At 36.7% G+C, this 23929-nt stretch overlaps 1 protein-coding gene across 4 annotated transcripts in view; it reads right to left on the bottom strand.

The window, feature by feature from the left end:
• lrmda (leucine rich melanocyte differentiation associated) overlaps window positions 1-23929 on the bottom strand; it is a 1142584-nt gene that overhangs the window by 141537 nt on the left and 977118 nt on the right. For 3 of the 4 annotated variants that reach the window (XM_039773257.1, XM_039773261.1, XM_039773275.1), the window contains one exon: window positions 20191-20275. In XM_039773257.1, coding sequence (XP_039629191.1) covers window positions 20191-20275 — 85 coding nt within the window. Of the gene's footprint in view, window positions 1-14156; window positions 14457-20190; window positions 20276-23929 lie in introns of those variants that run through there. The other variant, XM_039773266.1, reaches the window with a different exon arrangement.

Raw genomic sequence — 23929 nt, forward strand, 5'->3', positions numbered from 1 at the left:
AGGGCCGAACTGACAATCTGGTATACAAACAGATCCTTAACAAATAATTATTGGTATATTTTCCTTCAGTTTAAAAAGGTTTAATTTTCTTCTTAATAAAATTTTAAGGCAGTACTTCACCGCTGCGAAGCGCGGGTATTTTGCTAGTGATAATATAAAATAAATATGTCCACTGGTCTATAATATAAATTTGTTTTCTGTTATCATTTTTATAGTCAAAATAGCTGAATTGGCACATTTCCTGTTCAAATACAGGGGAGAAACATGAGGTGAGGCAGTGATAAGCCTCACCTCACCTTGGACTGCGCTCTCCCTCACACACTGCATTGATGCATGCAATTGGCGCGTGCCTGTTGCTGTCTCTCTGTATGTCACCAATATATTGTTTTCAGATACGTTTATTATACACCCTGACTTTCCACAGTCTGGCTAATATCTTTAATTAATGTATGTGACTTATTTAGTCTTGCTGATCGGACATAAAACCACAGTGAAAAGGCAGTACAGTCAGTACCGTAATGCACCGAAGGGGGCACATGTGAGCCCAACAGCTTGCTGCTGTTCTTCTTCGCAGAGGTGCCAATAAGTGATATCAGAAAGTCAAGTGCACTGCAGCGGTCCACTTATTTTTGTTTTTTGCTCCAACTGACAGCCAAAATGGAAGATTAAGACTTTTAAAACTAATGGAAGATTAAGACTTTTAAAACTAAAGGAAAATAAGGGGGACTTTTACAAGAAAGTAATGGAGAAGGATAGGTGCATGGACTTCATTTACAAATAGAGTTAAGACCATAAAAGGTTTTCAAATATAAAAAATTGGATCAGACTAAGAAAAAAAAAATCCAATATTTAAAAACTAAATTTTGACCTTAAATAAAATATTCTTTTGTTTTTCTTGTTATCCTTTTGTTGGGCAGAGTGGTGGCTCTGAGGTAGGAATCTGAACTGGTAATCGGAAGGTTGCTGGTTCAAATCCTATAAACACCCAAAGTGACTCTATTCTGTTGGGCCCCTGAGCAAGGCTCTTAACCTGCAATTGCTTCATCCTGGGTATGGTGTTAATCTGCATGCAGCCCTGCAAGTAGGCCCTCCTATCTGCAGGAAAAAACCTGGGGGTTGATGGCAGAATAGGCACTCCAGCCACCATAAAAAATCACACACTGTTCCATTCCATCTGAACTAGTGTGGTGCCGAGGTGTCACCCATTGCATGCCTGCACTTGGGTCCTAATCTGGGGATCCTAAATTGCTTTGTCATGTGGTGGGTGCAGCAATGTGCTGTATCAGTGCATGCTCCTCACCTCTCTCCTCTCTTTTGTTGAACAGTCTGTATTAGAATTGATTAAAGCATCAGCATTAAAATATGTAAGGAAATTAACCTATTTATTCTAAGAAAAGGACAATTAAGAGGACAAAAGCTTAATCCACAGTTATAGTAGCTACACTCCCACAATACCAAGCTCCTCACTGTAACAATATGTGATACCCTAAATTTTTGCAGATATCATGCACACTCAGAAGAGGTTTTGCTCACTTCCACAACTAAAGTTTATAGTACTTGTACATACTCCAAACATTTTGGCAACTTAACCCATGGGCTCCCTGATATGCTGGAGCTCCACCATCAACTAATTTTTCTTGGCATTGTTCAGTTCGATGGGCTTGTACCTGCACCCATGACAGAGTCCACCAGCACCCTCCTATCTTCCTAAAAAAATAGAAGTCCTCTATGAACATCTGTACATGGCGTAATTTGGAGTAAAGAAAAGCAGCTGGTTATAGGATGTGGAGAAACTGAGAAAGGGAAGGTTCTTGGGGTGCCCCATGTTACTGACAACTCTCTCCAACACACAGTCTGGTTTACTTTGTATACATTTCCAGTAAAAGTAATGCAGTTGAAAAAGAAATGTTGACATTAATATGTGGTAATCAAAAAAGAGAAAATTAATCTTTGAGTAGTTATTATATTTTGAGCACCACTGCCTCAACCCAGGATCTGATACAGTAAACATGAGAATGAAAAAAATCCCCTCTCATTTGGCTAATTTGTACTATTCTGGAAATCTCTTCTATAATTTTGACATTATTCTGAGATTTTTCAGGTAATTAAGACAGCTATAACATACTCACTAATAATGGCGCCAAGGAGTGGTGACCTGTTGCAAGCTGCTTAGCATGGCAAGTAGAAAAAATCACTGCACTCTATACATATTATAGGGTTTATGGGGTCATTATTATAACGATAATACATTAAATGTATTTATGTTTCCACAGGCAGAAGGGTAAACTACTTTCTATCAGAGACAAACAATGATCATCAGCCCTGATCAGCATTTTTATTGGATTTAACTGATACTAAGCATGCCATGGATGTGCTAAGACAGGCACTTCGGTAGTGTAAATGATTACTACACAAGTGTCCTTTACATAAGGAACACTGTTAACATTTCAGCAGATATTCAAGTAGACCCCAAGGGAATGTGTTTTGGTGTTGTATATCTATAAAAATGACTGAAGAACATTTAGCATTTGTTTTACTGGTAGCACATTACAAAGTGTGAATGCATTAATAGTGTGTGAGTTGGCAAAACATGACATAAGATTTTCAGAGGGGCTGATCCCTGAACAATGCCACAGAGCCAAAGGCCAACCCAGAAGTCCTAGCCTTGGACAAGGTGTCAGTCGATTGCAGAGCCCATTCACACAGGTCCAACACAGAGTTACCAGTTAGTCCAATATACCCCTTTGAAGGTGGGAGGAGAACATATGATCAAGAGAAAAATGTATATACACAACGTGGAGTGTGCAAATTCTGCACAGATGGCAACCAGGCTTGGAGTTTGAACTCATGACGCTTAATCTTTGAGGCAGCAGTGCTAAGAATTGTGCTTGCAAAATAAAATATTTTGGTCAATATTATTTATTAACAGAGGTCTAAATACATACTTATATTTGTTAATTGAGAAGTACACAGTTCAGAAAAATAAATGATAACCTTATTGCAGTACTTGTAAGCAAATATAGGGAGTGCAATTGTAACTGGGCAATTGCAATGAACAGAAAATCAGATGAATCGACAAGAAAAAAGGTCAGAAAAAAGTATGGATGGATAAAAAATGATATTATTAAGCGACCAAATAAAACAACAGGATTTTGAACGCAAAGTTATAGTCCTGGCACAAGAACATTTCTAATTTAAAGCCTGAGCGCATATACTGCATTAACAGGTTTATCACAGTTTTAGTATTAAGAGAACTGTCAAGAAAGGAATAAAGTGTTTTAGGAACAGCAAAGGGAATATCAAATGATTAGGAAGCACTGGAAACACAAGATACTTTTTTAAGATTTCACTACCGGGGCCAGATTTGTTATTAGGAGCTATATGGAATTATAGAGCTATCAATTCACTTCAATTTGGTTTATGTTTTCTGTCATGTGTACTTAGTATGTTGAAACTCTTACATGAATGTCTCCCACAGACTACTGACAGTAATACAATTCAAATGACAGACACAAAAAAATGGACAATGAATATAACATTATACTTTGAATGCCATATATATAACCAAGCAGGTAATACCACTCCGGGACAGGAGGGGGCGCCATCACTAACTGTTCTGCCTCTTACTTCCAAAGCTCCAAGAAGACACCCAATGGGGGCTTATGATATACACAGAGAAAGGTCACAGCCTCATAAAAACCAGCCAACACCAGAAGGAGACGTAATTTCTTGAATTCAAGTCTACTAGACCTCCTCTAGAGGTGAGTTATTTAAAAGACTGTAAAAGTAGACCATTTGAGAGAGCTGAGGATTGGCATTTCTTTCATTTGTATTTATGCAGTGACATCTTGTTTATTTAAATTTACATATTAAGTTGGGTAGCCTGGTTGGCTCCTCAGCTACTCCCTGGGACTCAAATCATTCTAGCGATTACATTTATGTATTTATTTATTTATTTATATATTTATATATATATATATATATATATATATATATATATATATATATATATATATATATATATATATATATACAGACCCCTGTGACCCTGTAGTTTGGATATAGCGGGTTGGATAATGGATATATCTATATATAAATATATATATATATATATATATATATATCACTATTCTCCCTCGCGTGTGGGTGGAAGGCTGAAATTTGGCGCGTTTCAGCTTCCTACAAAAGTTGGGCATTTTAAATGTAAGTCACATCTAAGCAGTTATATCCATTTACTGTAATGGAGATGAGCTTCAACGCCGTGGATTTCTGTGATCAATGGGTCTTTTAAGTACATAGAAAACCACGCTTCCTCAAAAAGCGTTTGAAAACATGCATTATATAATTGAGAAGGCAGCGAAACAATAAGAAGCGGATGGCTTACATAGCTACAACCATATTCATGAGTTCTGTATTGAAACAAATTATGTAAACCTACTCAATTAAATTAAGTTCATAGACAGGCTGCTGGAGCTTGTAATTGTGCCTGCCCATATGTCTCTCCGTCATCTCAATCCAATAGCAAACTGACACGGCTAAATATTCACGGGTGAAGGACTGTGTTTATGGAAGGAAGATGAGATGGTCAGGGTGGTGTTTGACACAAACTCAGCGAAACTTTGAGAGAAAGTTTTAAGCTCAGGACTAAGGTAACATTAAATACAGCCACGGAGCACAATGGCACCAGCACAGCTGGGTATTGATGCATGTACACCGAGCGGCTTGAACTGACGCAGTGCACAGATAAAAGGCAACAGTTCCAAAGAGCGCTGAATTACACAATTGAAAAGGCAGCAAAAATATCTCTGATAAGCATATTCATAAATCCAGCTACTGCGGAAACAAAGCACGGTGGAAAAAGTCAATGTCCCGCTAAAGGAAGACAGTGTAAAAAAGGCATGCAGTGTGTCAGGTCTCAGATAAAGAAGAGGAGCTGTTTATTGATGCACGAATCGATGAATGAAACCTGTCATCTTTGCGATTGACAAACACGGAATGTAACTGAACACAACACATCCTACAAATACGAACCTGATTGAAAGAAATAATGATAATCAAATCCTTAATGACAGCAACACTCAGTAACACTCACAAAACAAATGACTGTATATTGATTGTTATTTTTAAAATGTTCCCTTTTCTTTGCTACCTTTTTAACACACTAGAAGATCTATATATATATATATTTAATTGTATAGCTCTACAAGAATAACTGATACTTTATCTCAATGATTGTTTTGGTAAAGCCATACTGGAGTGTATTCATTAGATGAACGGTTAAACGAGGGAGGATGACTCATTGAGGCATAAAGGGTGTTATTTCATGTCTAGAGGGCTATCTGAATAATGATCACATGTGAAAAATTTATCTTTTCAAGGGCTATTTAGTCCAAATGTGTCAAACTCAAACAAATTAACGAGATCATTTTATATACTGTATTATTGTTATTAAAGCCGGGTATATGAAGCGCTGGTAACACAATAAACTACAGATCCCATAATGCAGCACTTCAGCTGCCTTGCATCAGGGTAACCTGAATGCAATTCAGAAGATACAGAAAAAAGCATAATTAAATAAGAATCTGACACTTCAGCGGACGTTTTAACCCGTGCACAATCACAAAGTGATTTCAAGTGAAGCTGCTTTTATGGGAGACACAAATGCACCAGTTCACCTTGCCCCACTTTCCCTGTTGCCAAGTACTGTTAAACCAAGTCGTCACTACGGTGTTCCCAAACACGCACTTTGCTGATAAACTGAGCGCACTGCGCACTGAGTTTGCACGGCGCTTTGGTGACTTTGATGAACAAAAAAAGTCCGTCTACATGCGGCTCGAACCTTGTGCATGTTTGGTAGCACATATCTGTGTGAGAAGCTCTTCTCAGTGATAAAGACTAACAAAACAGCACACAGGAGTCGCCTCACTGATGAGCACCTGCAATCCATCCTGAGAATCTCCACAACACAGAACCTCACAGCAAACAGAAACGAACCTGTGGCCAAAAAGATGCCAGGCGTCCAGCTCTAAAATGACATATGAGCAAAGACAACTGAATGATTTGATTTGTTATTGCACGTAAGAGCGGAGTCAACCGTTTTAACAAACAGCGTATTGCACTGATACTGAAATAGCTGTGTGTGTATATATGTAGATATGTATGTATATGTATATATATGTTTATATATGTGTGTGTATATATGTATATATATATATATATATGTATTTGTGTGTATATATGTGTGTGTATGTATGTATATGTGTGTATATATGTGTGTGTATATATGTAGATATATATGTATGTATATATGTGTATATGTATAGATATGTATATATATATATATGTTTATATGTGTGTGTGTAAATATATATATATATATGACAACAACACTCATCACTCACAACAGTGACAAAACAATTACATTGACAATCAGGTTACGTTATTTTCAAAATGTTTCCTTTTCTTTTCATTGCTTCTTTAACACACTACTTCTCCGCTGCGAAGCGTGGGTATTTTGCTAGTATATATATATAATGTAATGTGCATGTGTGGGTGTATGTGTGTATAACACATATATAAAAAACAATCATGTATATGTCTGTAAAGTTTCTGTTGATTGAAGGATAGAGGCTATCAAGGAATCTAGTGGTGTGAGTTAAAACATCCCCATTTAGTTTGCATGGGGGAGAGAGGTCGTTATTCAGGACAGCTGAGGCCTTTAATAATCTAGTATATCTGTGTAAGTGGTATGTGTTATACATGTCCTGAAAAGACAGCTGCTGGTTGCCAATAATGTTTTGATCTGACTTCTTCAGCATCTGCAGCACTTTTGAGATCTGAGCTCTGAAGGTACCATAACAGAACATCCTGCCAGAGGGGGCTGACTCCACTATTAACCTATTGAGTTTGGTGGGCACTGATTGAGAGATCCAGGCTTTCCTCAGACATCTGAGAATTTACTAAGATGTGCTGTGCCCACTTCAGTTTAGTCTGGGGAATTTTAAACTTGGATCCCGCTGTTGCAGATGGGAGTGAGTTCTCCTTCCTACTTTCTGAAGATTATAACCAAATCCTGGACTTTGCTGACATTAAGAGATGTATTTTTATTATGACACCACTGTATTAGAAGGCAAATCTCTTCTGCATAAGTCGTCCCATTATGCGATTTGACTGTGGTGGTGGCCATGAACGTCTGCTGGAGGAAGCAAGGTGGGTCCCAAAAAGCCAAGTTATATTTTTTGTTTAGTATAGCTCTCTGTGCATTTATAGATTTTTCACTGGGATTACCTTAGAAAAACTATTAGTTATACTGCACTTTCAACTTTTAATTTGCATTGTGGACTTTTATTACTTAACTGTACACTAGTCCTTTGCAATTTGTAATCTCCCTATCCAAAAAAAAAATCACTCTTACACATACAAAGTTCACTATCCACATCAAAACCCCATATTCTGAATCTGCATTAAAAAAAATGCATTACTCACATAAAATAATTTTAAAAATGTTAGAACATGATATGCTACAAAGTCTAAAGAAGAAAAGATTTGCTTATGTTAGGAAAAGACTTATGTATTCTAAACAGTGGTGCTCAAGATTCTTAGTTTTGTGTACCCAAGAAGATATTAGTATCAGAATTAACAGTGCAAGCAATGATTCTCTTATGTAATGTATTGCATAGGAACACCAAAATAGTTGATTAAATTATTGATTTGGGAAAAACAACTTTATATTTTGCCTTAAATCTCATTCTGTACAACATAAAATGTGAATTCAATTTTCAATTGCAGAAATACTGCACATTGTTACATTCAGAAAACCTGAAAATGGACACGAAGATGAGAATGGACATGAGAATATTCTGCAGCTGAGGGCAAACTTTACTCATCCAAACGTGATCCATAAGTTTGCAAACTAAGTGATAATACTCCAGATGCATGCTAATGGAACAACAGCAATACCAGCAGGTGTAAATATCAGATGATTCCACTGTGTTGAAAAGTCAGTGCCTAACACCCACAGCTCTGTCATCTGGCCTCTTACAATCTACTCGACAGGCAATTTTTCATGATTTTTCCATTTTTGGCAAAAAATGAACATTTTAATTAAATGCTTTGAATGCTTCCAGATGTTTGTTTATTTGTTCCAGTAAGCTTGTAAATAGTTTGCTGCTAGAAATTTTCACTTTGCTGCAAATCAGCCACACTGTAATAAAGGTAAACTGCAACAAAAAGTGAGAAGTCCCTGGTGTCTATTCAACAGCTTTCTTTTTGAAGGCTGCCCTCCCCTGGGGGCTATAATAGCCATTTTGTGCCATTTAAAAAACATATATACACCAAGGCTGGAATTTCCCCAAGATTAATATTATTGAATGGCATTGAGCCTTGTGAGGAATAAAAGTTTGCCCTACACAAACAGTCTTTTAATAATAAAGAAGGTTTTCTAAGCATGTGCAATTAATATATAAATATAATGTACTCTAATTATAATTACTTTGGACAGAAAGTTATGCATTTCCTGCAGTATAATGTGAAAGGTATAATTAAGCAATATATAAACTTGAAATAAAGTCAAAAATAACAATTACAATTTAATCTTCTCAAATACAGTATAGTATAATATTTCCCCTAATATGGAAACTGTAAAAGGTAATCCTAAATTATCAACATACTGCAATACATTGAAAATAACATAATTTATAATCCTAGATTTAAAATAAATCATTTAAAATGACCTAGAAAAAGGGTCTAGCATCAGGTGCAAAGGAGAAAACTGACCCTGGATGGGACAGCAGGACTCACACATACACACACACACCAACCCACACTTATATGGCACCAGTTTGGAGTTTCCAGTAGACCTGCCAAGCCTGTCTTTGAGATGTGGGAGGAAAGCTGGAGCTGAGTTATTATGAAATTGAATGCATAAGTGTTTACTTCTGCTTACTGCCATATGGATAAGAATCCCTGGCTGTTCACACCTCAGGAAATCTACATTATAACTGGCAAATTAAAGACCAGAACAGACACAAGATGCAAAGATATGCCCATCTCTTCTAAAGACTACAAAACTCGATTTAGCTCCATTAAAATGAATAAAGTTCATGCAATATTATAAATGCAAACCATTTCAGGACTGAAGACACATCCAGCCACAAAAAAATAGCCACCCCATATAAAAATGGGAATAACCGTGGAAGAAGAAGAGGAAGAGGTTTTTGTACTGTATTATCCTAGTGTATAAATTGCCAGATTAATAATTTTTACTATATTACCATATATGCTAGCGTCTAAGTTCTCCCGTGGATAAGTCGGGGCTTGATTTTACAATGTCATTTCTGGTATTTTATAATGTCAGTCGTATAAGTCAAATGCAGAAAACTCACACTATTGGTCGAAGAGATTATGATATGCTAACTCCTACCTGAGTGAGTAACCACTGAGCACACGTTTTTTTTTCTATGTATTGTGCTTACGTGACCACACGGCAATACCTGAAATATTACAAAGCAATGTTTGCATGGTTTTGCATTTTTTGGAGCTCACACCCTCATACAACTTTATCATAAGAGCATCCCTTATCTACGATGGAGCGATTGATCAGAAGAAAATATGAAGCTGGTTTTAAATTAAAAGTCGTTGAAGTGGCGAAAGAAATTGGTAATTGCGCTACTGTGACAAAATGCGATGTATCTGAGAAACTGGTTCGAGATTGGAGGAGGCAAGAAGTTAAAAAAAATATATATATATGTCACATTTTTGATAGATAGATAGATGGACGATCTAGGAACAATCTCCTCAGTCTGTCAGTGAATGGGCATATAAATTGTGCTCTGATTTTGTGATCGATTTTTCGGGTTTCAAGATTCTACTTATACACAAGTATATACGGTAATTTTAAAAATGTTCATATTCTTACTAATTTTATTCAAAGTTGCAAAGTATATATGTGGAGGGGAAAATAATAGAACACATTCAACCCTTCCTTGTATTATGTCTTATTATCAGCTTTATCAAAGGTTAAGTTAAACTACTTAGTGCTTCATGACAATATACTGTATTACCATACCTGACCATACCATACCATTGTCTAAGCCTGATTAATCCTGAGCAAGGTCCCAGGGTCTGCAGCCTATCCCAGCAGGCATAGGATGCAAGGCAAGAAAAATAAAAAAGGTACTTTTAGAAATGGAAAAACAGTATGCTCAGTCTACAGCGATACACATTCTGCTGCAGAAGAAAAACTTCAAATATGCACTGACCTGCTAGGCTCTGCATTGGTTCTGTGTGCTTAAATACCATTTAACATTAGAAATTATGATGCAAAAGAATTAGTTAAGGAGGCTGATGGGGTTCTGACTTATCAAAGTTACTACATGTCATACAATGTTTTCTCCCCTCTTGATAAAGGAATTAATTCAGTGGTTCTAGTTGGCCCAAATTAGCACGCCATACTACTCTAATCTGCTGCTTCCAGGCATTCATTATTTTCAGATGGCTTGCGCTGTTTGGTTTGCCTTTACTTATGAGATGCTGCTTATGTGAATATTTCTAAGACTCGGCTTCGCTGTAAATTCTACTGGTTTACACAGACAGACTCAAAGACCTTACTTTTAAGTGTTTTCTGGCTGTCTAATCAATGTCTGAGAATCTTCTGGAGGGTGAAGTTTCCATTTCAGACATATAAAAAACAAAAAGTGATGCTTCCTTTTATTGAGGTTCCTGTAATGGAGCCAATGGAAATCAATAAATAAATGAATAACGGTGAGTGTGAAAATGTTACACAAAGTAACTTGCAGTGCTTTCATGGAGGACACATAAGGCTACTGTACTGTAGATAAATATTGAAATACAAGCCATCCTGGATCCTTCAAAATGCATTTAGATTAAGCAAGTAAGCGCAATTCAGAGGAACATTGCTTCTACTTCACACCCTCGTAAAACTTTTAGGGGAAGTCTCAAAACAATTCCAACGTCTCTGGGAATTTCTTTAGCATTAATAAGGCTTAACAGACCCACAAAGAATGTAAATGGCTGATCCTCTAAAACCATCAACACGAATAGCAGATGAAACTGACTGTGGCAAGAAAGTGATGTTGATATTACAATCCTCACCATAACTAAGTATAGAATTAAAAATATTGCCCTTAAGAAATTGTAGAATAAAATAACTTACTGCACTACAGACAAAAATATCATGGTTTAGTTTTCAAGACACAGACTTTAAATTTGGTACATATGTAATCCACACAGGTTTTCACATCAGGTTTTTGACATATAATCTCAAACAGAGAATGCACATTCGATTCAAGACAATTAAATTATACTTCTGTCGAGAACTTTTCCTAAAGGTTTGTGTCATGGCTGCATGGTGTTTCATGCATAGCCATATAATCGTACCATTAAACTACCATCACAACCTGCCCCGTACTCTGAAGCTGATTCAAACATAATAATTAATTAGGATCTCTGACTGTATTTGGTTTAAACACAATCATTTTTCCCACTTTAAATTTACAATGGACTTTTCAGGTAAAACCATGGAAAAGCTAGAAAACACAGCTATATCAATATACAGTAAACAAACCTAACATGTACAGTATTTATGCAGTATGCAGTTGTTTTTGCATGAAAACATTGAAGTCTGACTCAGGGATAGTCCAATTTAGAATATAAACTATAAGGAGTCTTAATGGGCTTGGAAAATCTGCTATTGTTGGCCTTCTGTTATCAAGCATTAAGTGTCTCTTTTGCGATGTCAGTAGTTAAGTTAAAAGCTAACTGGTTGAAGATGAAGGACAGTGCAACTAAAGGGAAGAACAGGTGACTATACTCCTAAGAGGCTGGGATAAAGAAAATCCATATTTACACCTCTCATCCCATCAGTTTACCCCTTCTAATTTAAATGAACGCAGTCTCCAGTGAGTTTATGCTTTGCAGGTCAGACATCTCTGGTGAAACTACTTTTCTAATGGGCAACTGTATGCTGGTTGCTAAGATAAGTGTACAGTAATATTTACAGGGACATTTTGAACTAAAATTCAGGTCAAGACTAGAAAACACAGTTCATCAATAATCTTTTTAAAATGTAATCATTTTTACAATTTCTCCATGCTCCAGAAAAAAAGACATACTGGTTTCTTGATGAACCAGCAACAATTTTGTTACACTTTGAACAAATCTTAAAAGCCAAGCTAGTTTAGTGTCATCTATAATTTCATATGGAGGCACAAAAATATGCAATGTCAATATCAAACCTACTTAATCCAATTCTGGGTGAAGAAGTCTATCCCTGTACCATCAAGTGCAATTCCACCAGTCCACCCAAAGGGAAACACATACACACAGTTCAACAGAGCCAATTTAGAGTTAACAGTTAATCTAATATATACAAAAAAACAATTAGTCGTGAAAGTGAAAATCCACACTAATGCTGACCATACATGCAATCCAAATTCCACTGTACTCATGTGCTGCCCTATTACTGCAGTGAACTTCAGCTAAATGTAAATGGTACAGTTTTAAAAAGACATACAAAGTTTTTCCCATCATATTTACATTTAAGGCCAAATGTGCTAGAAATAATCAAAACATAAATCTTGGAATCTGGTACAGACAATGACAGATTCAACTCCATTGTATACAGTTTAAAATACTCAAATTTAAAGACTAGTACACACACATATATATATATATTGTGGACGCTGGCCCGGACACAGACAGGCAGACATGTTGTTCATCACCCAACACACTGTTTATTTACAAATATTTACAAAACTGTGCACTCACAACCCCAGTGCCTCTTGCACCGATTCCCCCAAGTCCAGGCCTCACAGTCTCTGTGCCTCTCTCTCCTGGCCCCTTATATACAGCTCCCGGATGAGCACCAGGTGTTCCCGGCATTCCTCCCTTGGCCACGCCCCAGCGTGGTGGAAGTGCCGGCTGTCTTCCCGGCAGCTCTCCGGGTGTCTCCCAAAGTCTTCCCCCCAGCACTTCCCGGTGTGGCTTAAGTGCTGGGCTCTCAGGATATATAGGCACTGGGGAGCTGCCTGGCGGTGGCCATGGGTCCCTACAGGGCTGGGCTTCCAAGCCCTTTACCCGAGGCACCCAACATAACCAGGACGGACGCCCCCTCTCGGTCTGGAGGAGGCACAAGCCCTCCTCTGGTCCTCCTGGGCGTCGGGGACCACAGTATATATATATTATAATATGTGTATCATAAAAAACACCAATATCTGCAACATATCCCTTTTTTGTGTGTTTATTTTAAAAAACAAATCCCAACTCTGACTCTCTATGTCTTTCAAAATTTTATAAAAAAAAAAGATGGTGAATGAATAATTCTCAACTTCTAGCACTTATTTTGTAGCTTTACGAGAACTGACATAGCTATTCCTTTCTTTTACAACCCTCAAGTGATCCACAACAGTACTGTTGTGAAAAGTAAGCACAAAGCACCTCAGTATATTGATTGCTCTTCACCTTTATATCCAAGAAAAGATCCATGGATATGATAAAAACCAGATCACTCTTAAAGAAGTACTTATTCTTCCTGCAACAAAATTCTGAAGACTGACAGCTCACTGCTCACGTTCCACTGTCACTCCTCATTTTCAAAATTACTCCAGGAGAAAGAGGTGCAGTCCTTTTAGCACACTGCTTCTTACTTCAATGAATATTGGCTATATATAAAAGGAAAGAAAAACAGGTGAGTTGTCCAGTGCAAAGTTTAAATATGGTATTAATGGTTACTAATGCGTCAGCCCTACCATTGCAAGCAGGACCCATGCATTGATTGAAAAGTGTGGTGGTTTAAACCATAAATTCCATCCTATATGCTGTAGCACTATAGACTATGAATGGCTGAATAACATGGAACCTTGGAAGGTGTCAGGTTTTCAACTGAATTCAACTTCCTCTGTATTAAAACTACACCATGAGAGCGCATTGTAGCACAATGCTCGTGATCCAAAGTGGTGATGCTGATCTGGATGAAAATAAACCTAAAGGGAAAAGCCAGGTACAAATATATAGAAACATATATTACTTTAGTAATACCTGAAATCAAAGAGTAAATAAATCTCAAAACACAGGAAGCAGTATCCAAAAAAAAAAAAAATAGAAAGAAAGCCCTGAAACAGGAAACAAATTGAGGTCTATCTAATTAGACAGTAAGGCAGTAGACGGAAACACAACTGAGGTTGTCAAGTGTGAGCTGAGGTTATTACATTAGTATTAGTGTTCTTTAAAAGGTGGCGTTGAGTACTAAGAGGGAGAGTGCCTCTCTGAAGCTTGTACTTTGGACTGCAGTAAAGACACCATGTGTATTGGAAGAATGAGAGATGTGAGGCACTGCAACTCTTTCATTTGGTTGTGGCTTTATATTTTTAAAAGATTACGTAATAAAGATACTTATCTTTCATCTTCAGGTACCTTGGTATGTTATCAGGCGGTGGTAGCTGTTAATATTTAAGCAAAAAAGAACAGACTAACATTGGATCAATACATTTTTGCTCTCCATAAATGTATTATTGTTATTTGATTAAATCAAATGAGGTATGTGTGTCTCTCACGAGTGGATAGTTTTTTGTAAGCTACTTCCATAATATTGTTTATTTAATGTTTGCAAATAAAGCTGATACCTTCTTTTGTCAATTGATAGGTATCCAAGGTTTAAATTATATTTGAATCACTTCCTATTTGTCTTATTAGAAGTTCTTGGTCTGAGTGGGTCTGCAAGCAGTTTAAATACTGATTTTACTGTTGACAGTATGGCAGAAATGAGAATGTCTTTTATAATCTATTGAATTTTGTTATGCTTGTTCAGTGTATGTAGTTCTGCCAATTTTGATTCACAATCTATGTAAACCAATCCTGCAGTAATACTGTAGTTCATTTTTTTTAAAATTTTGAAACTGTTCCCAACTTCCCCAGCTTCCATTAAACCTCAGCTGAAACATTGTGCTTTACATATTCTTACAAAACCTTGGCAACTGGAACATTCAATAAATTCAATTTAAGTGTAGCACACTCTGTACATCAAAAGGTACTAATCAGACATACTGTAAATCTAATAGAATTAGTGGATAAAAAATCCAACCATGCTCAAATCAGTAAGTCAGATCTCTAATTAATGATGGTAAAAAAGAGAAAAACAAACTTATATTAGATAAGGGACACACAAAACCAGGTTTTGAGTATAAGGCTTTGAAGTGACCCGGTAAGGCAGCTACTTTAAAAATCTGTAGAAGTATTTGTTTTCAAAAATTCCATTTATCAGCTTAAAATACAAATACGTAGAAATGATATTCTGTTCTCCCAATGTCACTGAATCGTGCTAAGTGGATTTGAGAATGTTCTGTTGTAATATATTGTAATCTTAAGCATTTATTCTTTTACACTTCTTTGTTTATTGGTTATTGGTGACTGACAACTGTCTTTTCATATTCATAGCCCCACTCAAACAGCCTTGCTAAAATATTTAAGCTGCGGTGTTTCTAGAAAGAGTTTCTGTTTCCTCTTTCTCTCTTCGTTCTTGTTGTTTATCCCTAATCAAACTTTTTTTCTTCAACATCTGGTTTTAATAAGATACTCATTTCTACAGCAAGCTAAATGAAAATGTATATATGGAATATTATAGGTAATTCAGACAGTTTTGCTCACAAACTAGAGCAAAAAGTTAATTATTGCCTACTGATATTTATTACAATATTTAATCTCTCATTACATTTATTAACATTTTTCAACAGATTAGGAAATCTAAACAAATGGTTCTTATTTGAACTTGTTACATATGTGTTCATAAATACTACACTAAATCAATATAATTTCTTAAATAACCCTACTACAGGGACGCACATAGAAAAGTCTGCCTCACCTTTGTTTTAGCTAAACAATAAATATAGTCAGATGAAGCTAGTCGGAAGTCTCCAAGAAGATTTAATTTCATTCTTTTAGTTCTGTTATCCGCCCTGCGGTGGGCTCGCACCCTGCCCGGGGTTTGTTTCCTGCCTTGCACCCTGTGTTGGCTGGGATTGGCTCCAGAAGACCACCGTAATCCTGTAGTTAGGATATAGCAGGTTGGATAATGGATGGATGGATAGTTCTGTTATCTAAGTACTTGCTGGAGAGAAGATAAGCCTTATTCAATGAAACAAAACATTTTGATTGTGGAACTGCATGTTCCTTCAAGTTGACACATCCTACGAAATGCACAATTCAGTAATTGCTATTGGTTCTGTAACCAATGAAAGAAAAACAAACCCTTCCATATGTAATCCAGAGGTTTTTACCACCACCATAATAATAATAAAATAATAATAATAATAATATTACAAAATAGATTTTCAAATGTAATATAACACTTGTAATTCTTCCATTACTAATGAAACTTGTAATGACACTAACTCTGGGCTATTGATTCCCGTGCCACCCGATATAAGGAAAAAACTGGCATTATAATTGTTTATACAATTTATGACCTAAAAAAGTCATTATGGTACAGCAAGTTTATTTTTCTGGCTACACAAAAAATATTCTTTCAGTAACACAATGGAATTCCATAAAGACTTCATAAAAAGAATGTATCTCTGCTCAGTTAAAAAATACTCAAAAGCAGAAAGGCTTGGTGTCAATTACAGCAATTTCAGTTAATAACTGCAATTTCTTCCTCATACTTTAATAATATACTGTATGCATTTTGTTCATTGTTCTCTTTTTTCCAAATTCTTCTTGGGCTTAAACATATACCACTTATACAGTATGTTCAACACATTGTATAAAGCTTTTCAGCAGATACATTTCACATTCATTATATCTTTTTTAAATTCTGCACTTGAAACAGCTCAGTCTTTTTCATTAGGTTTTAGATGCAAATAATCACATCCATACTCGATAACAATCTTAGCATCACTGGTGAATAGCATTTATCTCAGATGTCTTATTCAAGGTTTCTTGACACTGAATCTTTATTTTTACATCTGCTGCAAATACGGTTTATTGGTTCCCACATTAACTTATTAATACTGGCCCATCTATAACAGATCTCTGGGTGGCACACATTAAACAGGTCCATGCAGATATACAGCAAAATCAATTGTGAAACATTAACTGCACCTCACATTAAGGCAACTGCAAACTATAACTAATTATGATAAGTCGCTGTATAAATTACTCCACAACATCCTCAGCAATCAATTTAAAACTCAATGAGTCTAAATCTGCGTCTGGAAAATGGGATGAATGCCTAACAACTGTGTCAATAATAATAACATAGGGGATTGCCAATGATGCTCTGAGAAAGATAATTGCTTTCACTGAAGCTGTATTTAAGATAAAACTAGTTCCAGTGGGTTCTTTCTCATTCAGCATTTTAGAAGCTTATATCACTTTTTTGATGAACACTTCACATTAATTAAGAAAGAGCTCTTCAAACTGGCTGTTGCGTTTTGGAAGGTCGTCATAATGTAGCCAGTTTGTCTCCCTGTCAATAACTGCTTAGGTGTTGGCCGCATTTGGGCAGTATCGAAGCAATTTTGTGCTCTTCTCAATATGATTACAAATTCTGCTTTGAAAAGATATAATATTGCATGTCTTGCTGACTTGGAACATACTATGTAATAATATAAGATTTTCCAACCTGATTAATCCAAATCCAGGTTGTGCAGAGCTGTAGCCTATACCAGCAGCACTGGGTACAAGGCTGGAAATATGCCTGGTCAGGCTGCCAGTCCTTCAAAGGGCACTCATTGTCATACAATTTCTTAAACAAATACAAATGAAAATAAAATGGATAACAAACATAATAGCACACAGCAGATCTATCAATTTCAGATCTATTTCAATTAGAATAGGACCTTAAAAGGATTCCATTGATTTGTTTATTTTATTGGCATTTTGTTGGCCAAAATAAAGGTATGTATATAATGTGTCACAATTTTGAACACTGGTCCACTGCCAGAAGGGTACAAGAAGATGGTGAAGTCACATAGTGGGAGTCTAATGTCTTTGTCTGATCTCTTCCCCGCAAGAAAGAAACACTGATGGCTAAAGCCCATCTTGGCTTTTCTCCTCAGTCCTTTTACAAATTCAGTATTTTCCACACATTAACTAACTTTATTTTGGCAATTCATGAAGACCAGAGGAGCCATTTTTGTAGACACAGCCTTTATCTTCTCAGTTGTGATTCCTTTAGAGTTGAAATAGACTGATTGGTAGCCTTTCTAACTAGTCCCCTTTTCGCATACCTTATTAGCTCTAGTACACTGCTGTGCAATATTCACTCCTTTTCTTTAAAACAGACTTTATATTGCCGGTGCAATTTTCAGTGCCTTATAAACTTCTCATTCACCAGGTAGACTGCTTTCATCCACTTAAATGACCTCATAAAATGAATACACTTATAAGACTGTGTTTAGACATCATACGAAATGTGCTCTTTAAAAATAGTGGGATAGTGAAAAAGAAAGAAATTTACCACAGAAGAAAGAATCCATTTACTGTAACTATTTGTTAACACTTGTGTCTGTATTGCAGTATAGATGGTCTATAACTTTAATTCAGTCACTATGACTGAAGTGGCCACAACACATTTGAGTCATAGTCCATAAAACTCATTAATGTCTTTAATTCCTTGGACATCTGAGGAAACCCCCAGATGTCTCCAGCTAAGAACACCACCATCGACAGGAACACAGTGGCGCTTTATCTTCATTGCATAAAATCCTGGCATGACACCTGCTGAACTGAGGATAACATTTCACAACAGTGGGTGGTAAAGTTGACCTAGAATATTAGAACGGCAGAAGGTAAAGTCCTCAGCCATCCTGCACAGTCACATTTCTTCCTTCTCCACCCTGCTGCGGAACCACTGCCACTTGAACATTCTGGGACAGTTTTTATCAACAGGTCATAACGGTTTTCTAACATTTGAACATACATGAGATGCATGAGTATACTCTGGTCTGTTCTTACATGTACTGTATGTTTTACCTGAAAATGTATGTAATGCACAATATTGTATTCCTTATCTGTTATTTGTATATTACTACTGTCATAAGTCTAAGGATGACAGACAGGTGAGAATTTCATTGAACAATAAACTGTTACATATTAACATCTACAGTGTTCAAATTTAGGAAAGTAGGGAGCATGCATATGGTATGTATTAGTAAGTAATTTACAGATATGAAATGTTTTAACAATAAGGTTCACAGCAACACATTCACTACTGATTACTCATTAACTCTAGCTAAAGTTGTTTCATAGCAAAGATTGTGAATACCTTTTATTTATATTAACTTCAATGTAAACTGTCACCACAAATGTTTGCATTCATTAATGGCAAAATGCCAATTAACCCATTAATAATGTATCTTTTCACATAATAAAATGCAGTAAAAAGGATAAATATTCTAAAGGAGACCCACTGGAAATGAAGCGCAAAGTTTAAAAATTCTGTATAAGGACTGGGATGCTCTATGAAAGAGACATAACGGAACATGAAGAAAAACTGGAAAGAACAGAGGGATGAACGAGGTGGCATTTTATGGAATGAAAGGAAGAGAAATGCTGAGTTAGGAGAAAGACAGGTGAGAGGTGTTGTGCTGAGGAGAAACAGACTAAGCTGGTTTGGCATAGGACTGGGTAAAGAAGTGCACAAAGATGGAGGTAGGTGGAATGAGGATGAAAGGGAGACCAAAGAAGACGTGGTTGGAGGTGGGGTCAGATGATCTGAAAACAATGGGTCTCCACCCAGAGGATGCACAGGACCTTGGAAAGTGGAGGAAAAAAGATTTAGGGGTAACCAGCTAACCTGGGCAAACCTATACAATGGATGTTAAACAAAAATGGCAGGCACTATATAATTATACAAAACCACATATACCTCTGAAGAACAGGATATAAATACAAATTATACAGTAATATGGAACATCTCCTTACTAGTAAACTTCATTTTAAAGACCTTGTATTTTGACTTTTGCTGGTACACTAACAACCAAAAGTAGTTCTATCATATTCTACTGCAACTGAAAAGAAAAATAAGAAAAAAGAAAACTCTAAAAAAACACTGCTTAAAATAACATGCAATGTATTCACTATAATCACAGGAATACCTTGTATTTTTTCACACATGAAATTGTTTCAGCCTTGTGTTAATGACACTTATTTTAACTCTTAAACTGAATGGCTCACCTTTATGATTTTTTGGATCTCTGGAGCCACTTGGCAAAGGGGTATATGGCATCTCTGGAGAAGCTCCCTTGCGGCCGAGAGACTCCTATAATATCAAACAAAGAAATATTTCAGAACACAGAGGGATTATATTTTGGCACTTAACACGTAACTATGGAAGGTGTGTGGTCTAGAGGTTACACATGTAAGCTAGTAGCCAAGAAATGTCCACTTCAGATTCCATCACTGTGAACAAGTCATGTCACTCACCTGTGAAGAAAATGTATACATTTTCACTATGTTGTTCTATGCTGTACTTTTAAACATTTGAGAATGGAATTCATTTTGAAAATAATTACAAATACATAGAATAAAAAAGCACTTAATTTTGTCATTTGTCAAATAAGGGAAGCAGAAGTTATATTGTATGGTAGTCATACTCGCTAATTATGGCACTGGCGAGTGGCGACGTCAAGATTGTTTTCACCGTATTCTATACACTTGACAGTAATGATCCAATAATCCTAAGCATTTAGTACAAAAGGACTGGGTTTAAATCCTGGTTTAGGTACTTTGCTCACAGGAGTTTTAAATAGGCTCTCCAGTTTTCTTCCACATCTCAAAGTCATGCAAGTTGGCTTGTTTAGTAAATAATATTTATTTTTTTTTTGCACTAGGTTTCAAATTTTATTTACACAGCTGTTTATGGTCTACTTTTCCAAATTTTCATTTTTCTTCCTATGTGTAGACTCAAAAATTTAAAAAGATAATTTTTCTAAAACTATTCAAGATTTACGTATTCATCTTAAACAGCTTATTCCATGCCGGACTTGTGGGACACTGAAAATTATCAAGGCAGCATTGGACATGAAGCTGGAACGAGTCCTGGAATGGGCACCAGTAAAGGATTCATTCACATTTACACTCAGACTAACTCTTATGGGATCAGTTTAGTGCTACCAGTTAAACTAGCAGCCATGTCTTTTGAATAACACACAAATCTGTATAAATTATTATTGAGCCAAATAAGTTCTGAAGGGAGTGTTCACCGAATATAATAAAAAACTCAATACTTTTAAACCTACTCAATCTAATTAAGAGGTGTGGTGGGACCTGAGAATTACACTAAAATTTGACACAAGATAAGGCCCAGTCGTGGGTGGAGTGCCAGTCCACTGCAGGGCCCACTCACTCCCATAAACACACATAGTGCCCTACTTATTTAAAAATACTGTAAGAAGATTTTGAACTGCTGAATCATTAGTGAACATTCAGCTACCAGCCAGCAATCCCATTACTTCACTTTTTGAAACGTGATAAATAAAGCTGATTCCCAAAACCTTTATGTACAGTATGTATTACCTGCTTGCCAATGCACCTCCTGAATTCCACTGAACATGAAAGACAGCTTTTGCACCAAAGCCTGGAGGCTTTCCAGCAGTTGTTTGATGCCTGGCAGGGCCCTTCACAAGGTAAAGGAGATTTGCTTTCCTTTCTGATTTTCCTCTTTAGAATTCCTTACTAGAACAGTATTGAATTTCTCGTTTAGCTGCAAGCGTCATTAGCTGTTAAACCAATTTGTTTCTCTAAATGTTTGTTTTAGCTTGCAATTCATTGCGGCAATCTCTCCCATCATCGTTCACTTTTGAGCAAATTGAGAGTGTCTCTCACAATAAACATTATGAGATGTCCAAGACTGCTCATCAAGTAAAGAAACAGCCAGTTAAAAACACGTACTGTAAAACAGCTAAGGGTAATCGCAGGGGAAAGGCCGCAGTTGATGATATTGTCAGTTCCAGAAAGCACTAGGGAAGCCTAAATCTTTTCCAAAAGACCGCGTTTGTTTATCTTTCAGGATGGCAGTGGTGAAATGTTCAGTGGGCGTACAGAAATAACACATAGGTTTGCAATGTTATCTTTAAATTGCTTTTCTGAAGACTATGGCAGAAAGAAACATGTTCCACTTTAAGTGAGAGAGGAGGGACAAGCAGGGAACATTACAAGAAAATGCCAGCATGATATCAGACTGCTGTAGTGGGCTATGGTATTGGACTGTTAGCCTAAGTTGCCAATTCAATCAATGCCTCCAACTCATTGTGTGAGCCTCAGCTGTAACTAAACCTGCCTGTGCTACAACTTTAAAAAATATATATGTCAAAAACAGTAGCATATCCTGAACTAGTTAGGAAACTTGGGTAAAGCAATCTACCAAATGGATGATAATCCACACATCCATCATCAAACCCAGTTCATGGTTTGGGGCTGGAGCCAAACCTAAAGATATCAGGAGCAAAGCAGGAACCAGCCCTTGGTGGGGCACTCCCATATACATTCTTACAGTCACTCTTACTGGGCCGGTGTGCATCTACCAGTGAACTTAACACTGACATCTGGGAAATATGGGAGGCAAGCTGGAGAAAGCCACTTGAGCAGAGAGAGTACATGCACACAAAAAGTACCTAGAATGGGACCTGAGTACTGTGAGGTAGCAGCCATGTTAGCCATGAACAGCAGCAAAAGTTAAGAGCAACAGTAATAATAACAGTAACAAAGAAAACAGATTGAATGTACGAGGCAACAGAAGTGTTAAAGACACCATTTCCAAAACTGTTTTTAATTAGAAAAAACACAGGATATCTTGGCAGAAATATCTGTCACAGTGCTCCTGTTTAAAATCACAGATTTACAGAAAAGGACATTCTCACCAAGGAACATAGCTTTTTAAATGCAGCGTGTCTCCACCCTGCCATGCTACATACAGTGCAGACCAGCTAAACTCTCCAATGGCTCACATGGGAAAGTGTTGTATGAGTTAGGCAATGATGTGCATTATAATCAGTTACAAGTGGAATATTTACAAGAGGATTCAAGCCAGAGCAAGTTTATTAGCATTTGGGATTTTAGGCACCTATAAAGAAGCACTGGAATGGTGAATTCTTAAGATAAAAAAAAACATTTCTGTGGCATTCTGAATTTCATAGAGATCTTAAAAGCTCATAAAAACCATTGCACACTTATGTCTGACTTAATTCCAATCTGGGAGGAGGATTTCAACTTTTCAAAAGTCGTTAAATGAGGTAAACATCCAGAGGCAATATTATTGTGTTGAACTGATGGCCCATGGGGCCAAAATGGCTGAAGGTTTTCATTCCAGTCACTTTCTTAATTTGTAACCACTTACTGTCATAAATGCTGATTTCTTTTTGCATGAATTTTAAACTGATTATTTCTTAAGAGTCAGAAACAATTACTGTTACCTGTTACCTTCAGTAGCCAAACAACAATAAGATGTAAATTAAGCTAAGAGACTACCAACTTGACCCCATTTTCCAAGGGCCATCTTAACAGCATCATAGGCCCCCGATAGCAAAACAGAAACATAAATAGGCCTCAGAAACATTGTGGGCCTCTGTGAAACTCCCATTGTGCCCATACGTTAAGATGGCCCTGCTTACCCTATGTGTGAATATATTTGTTTCAATAAAACAGCTGAACAGATAAGAAGTTAAGGTCTGTTAATGGGTCTTTAAAAAAAAAAAGAAAATGAACAGTGTGGGGAACGCCTGGTGTGACACACTGAGAGCACTAAAAAACCATATAATTAACTAATGTGTTTTATTAACAGCAAGAATTTGCTTCTGTTTAAGACAGCACCCCTCAGCAAAAATAGTGGCCCTCCAGAAAATGAATACGAGTCCTCTGCGCAATCTGTTGGATTGCTTTGGATCTCTTTATTGTATGGCTGCTGGCAAAGGGAGAA

This window comes from Polypterus senegalus, chromosome 1 (assembly GCF_016835505.1).
Source record: "Polypterus senegalus isolate Bchr_013 chromosome 1, ASM1683550v1, whole genome shotgun sequence".
NCBI lineage: Eukaryota > Metazoa > Chordata > Cladistia > Polypteriformes > Polypteridae > Polypterus > Polypterus senegalus.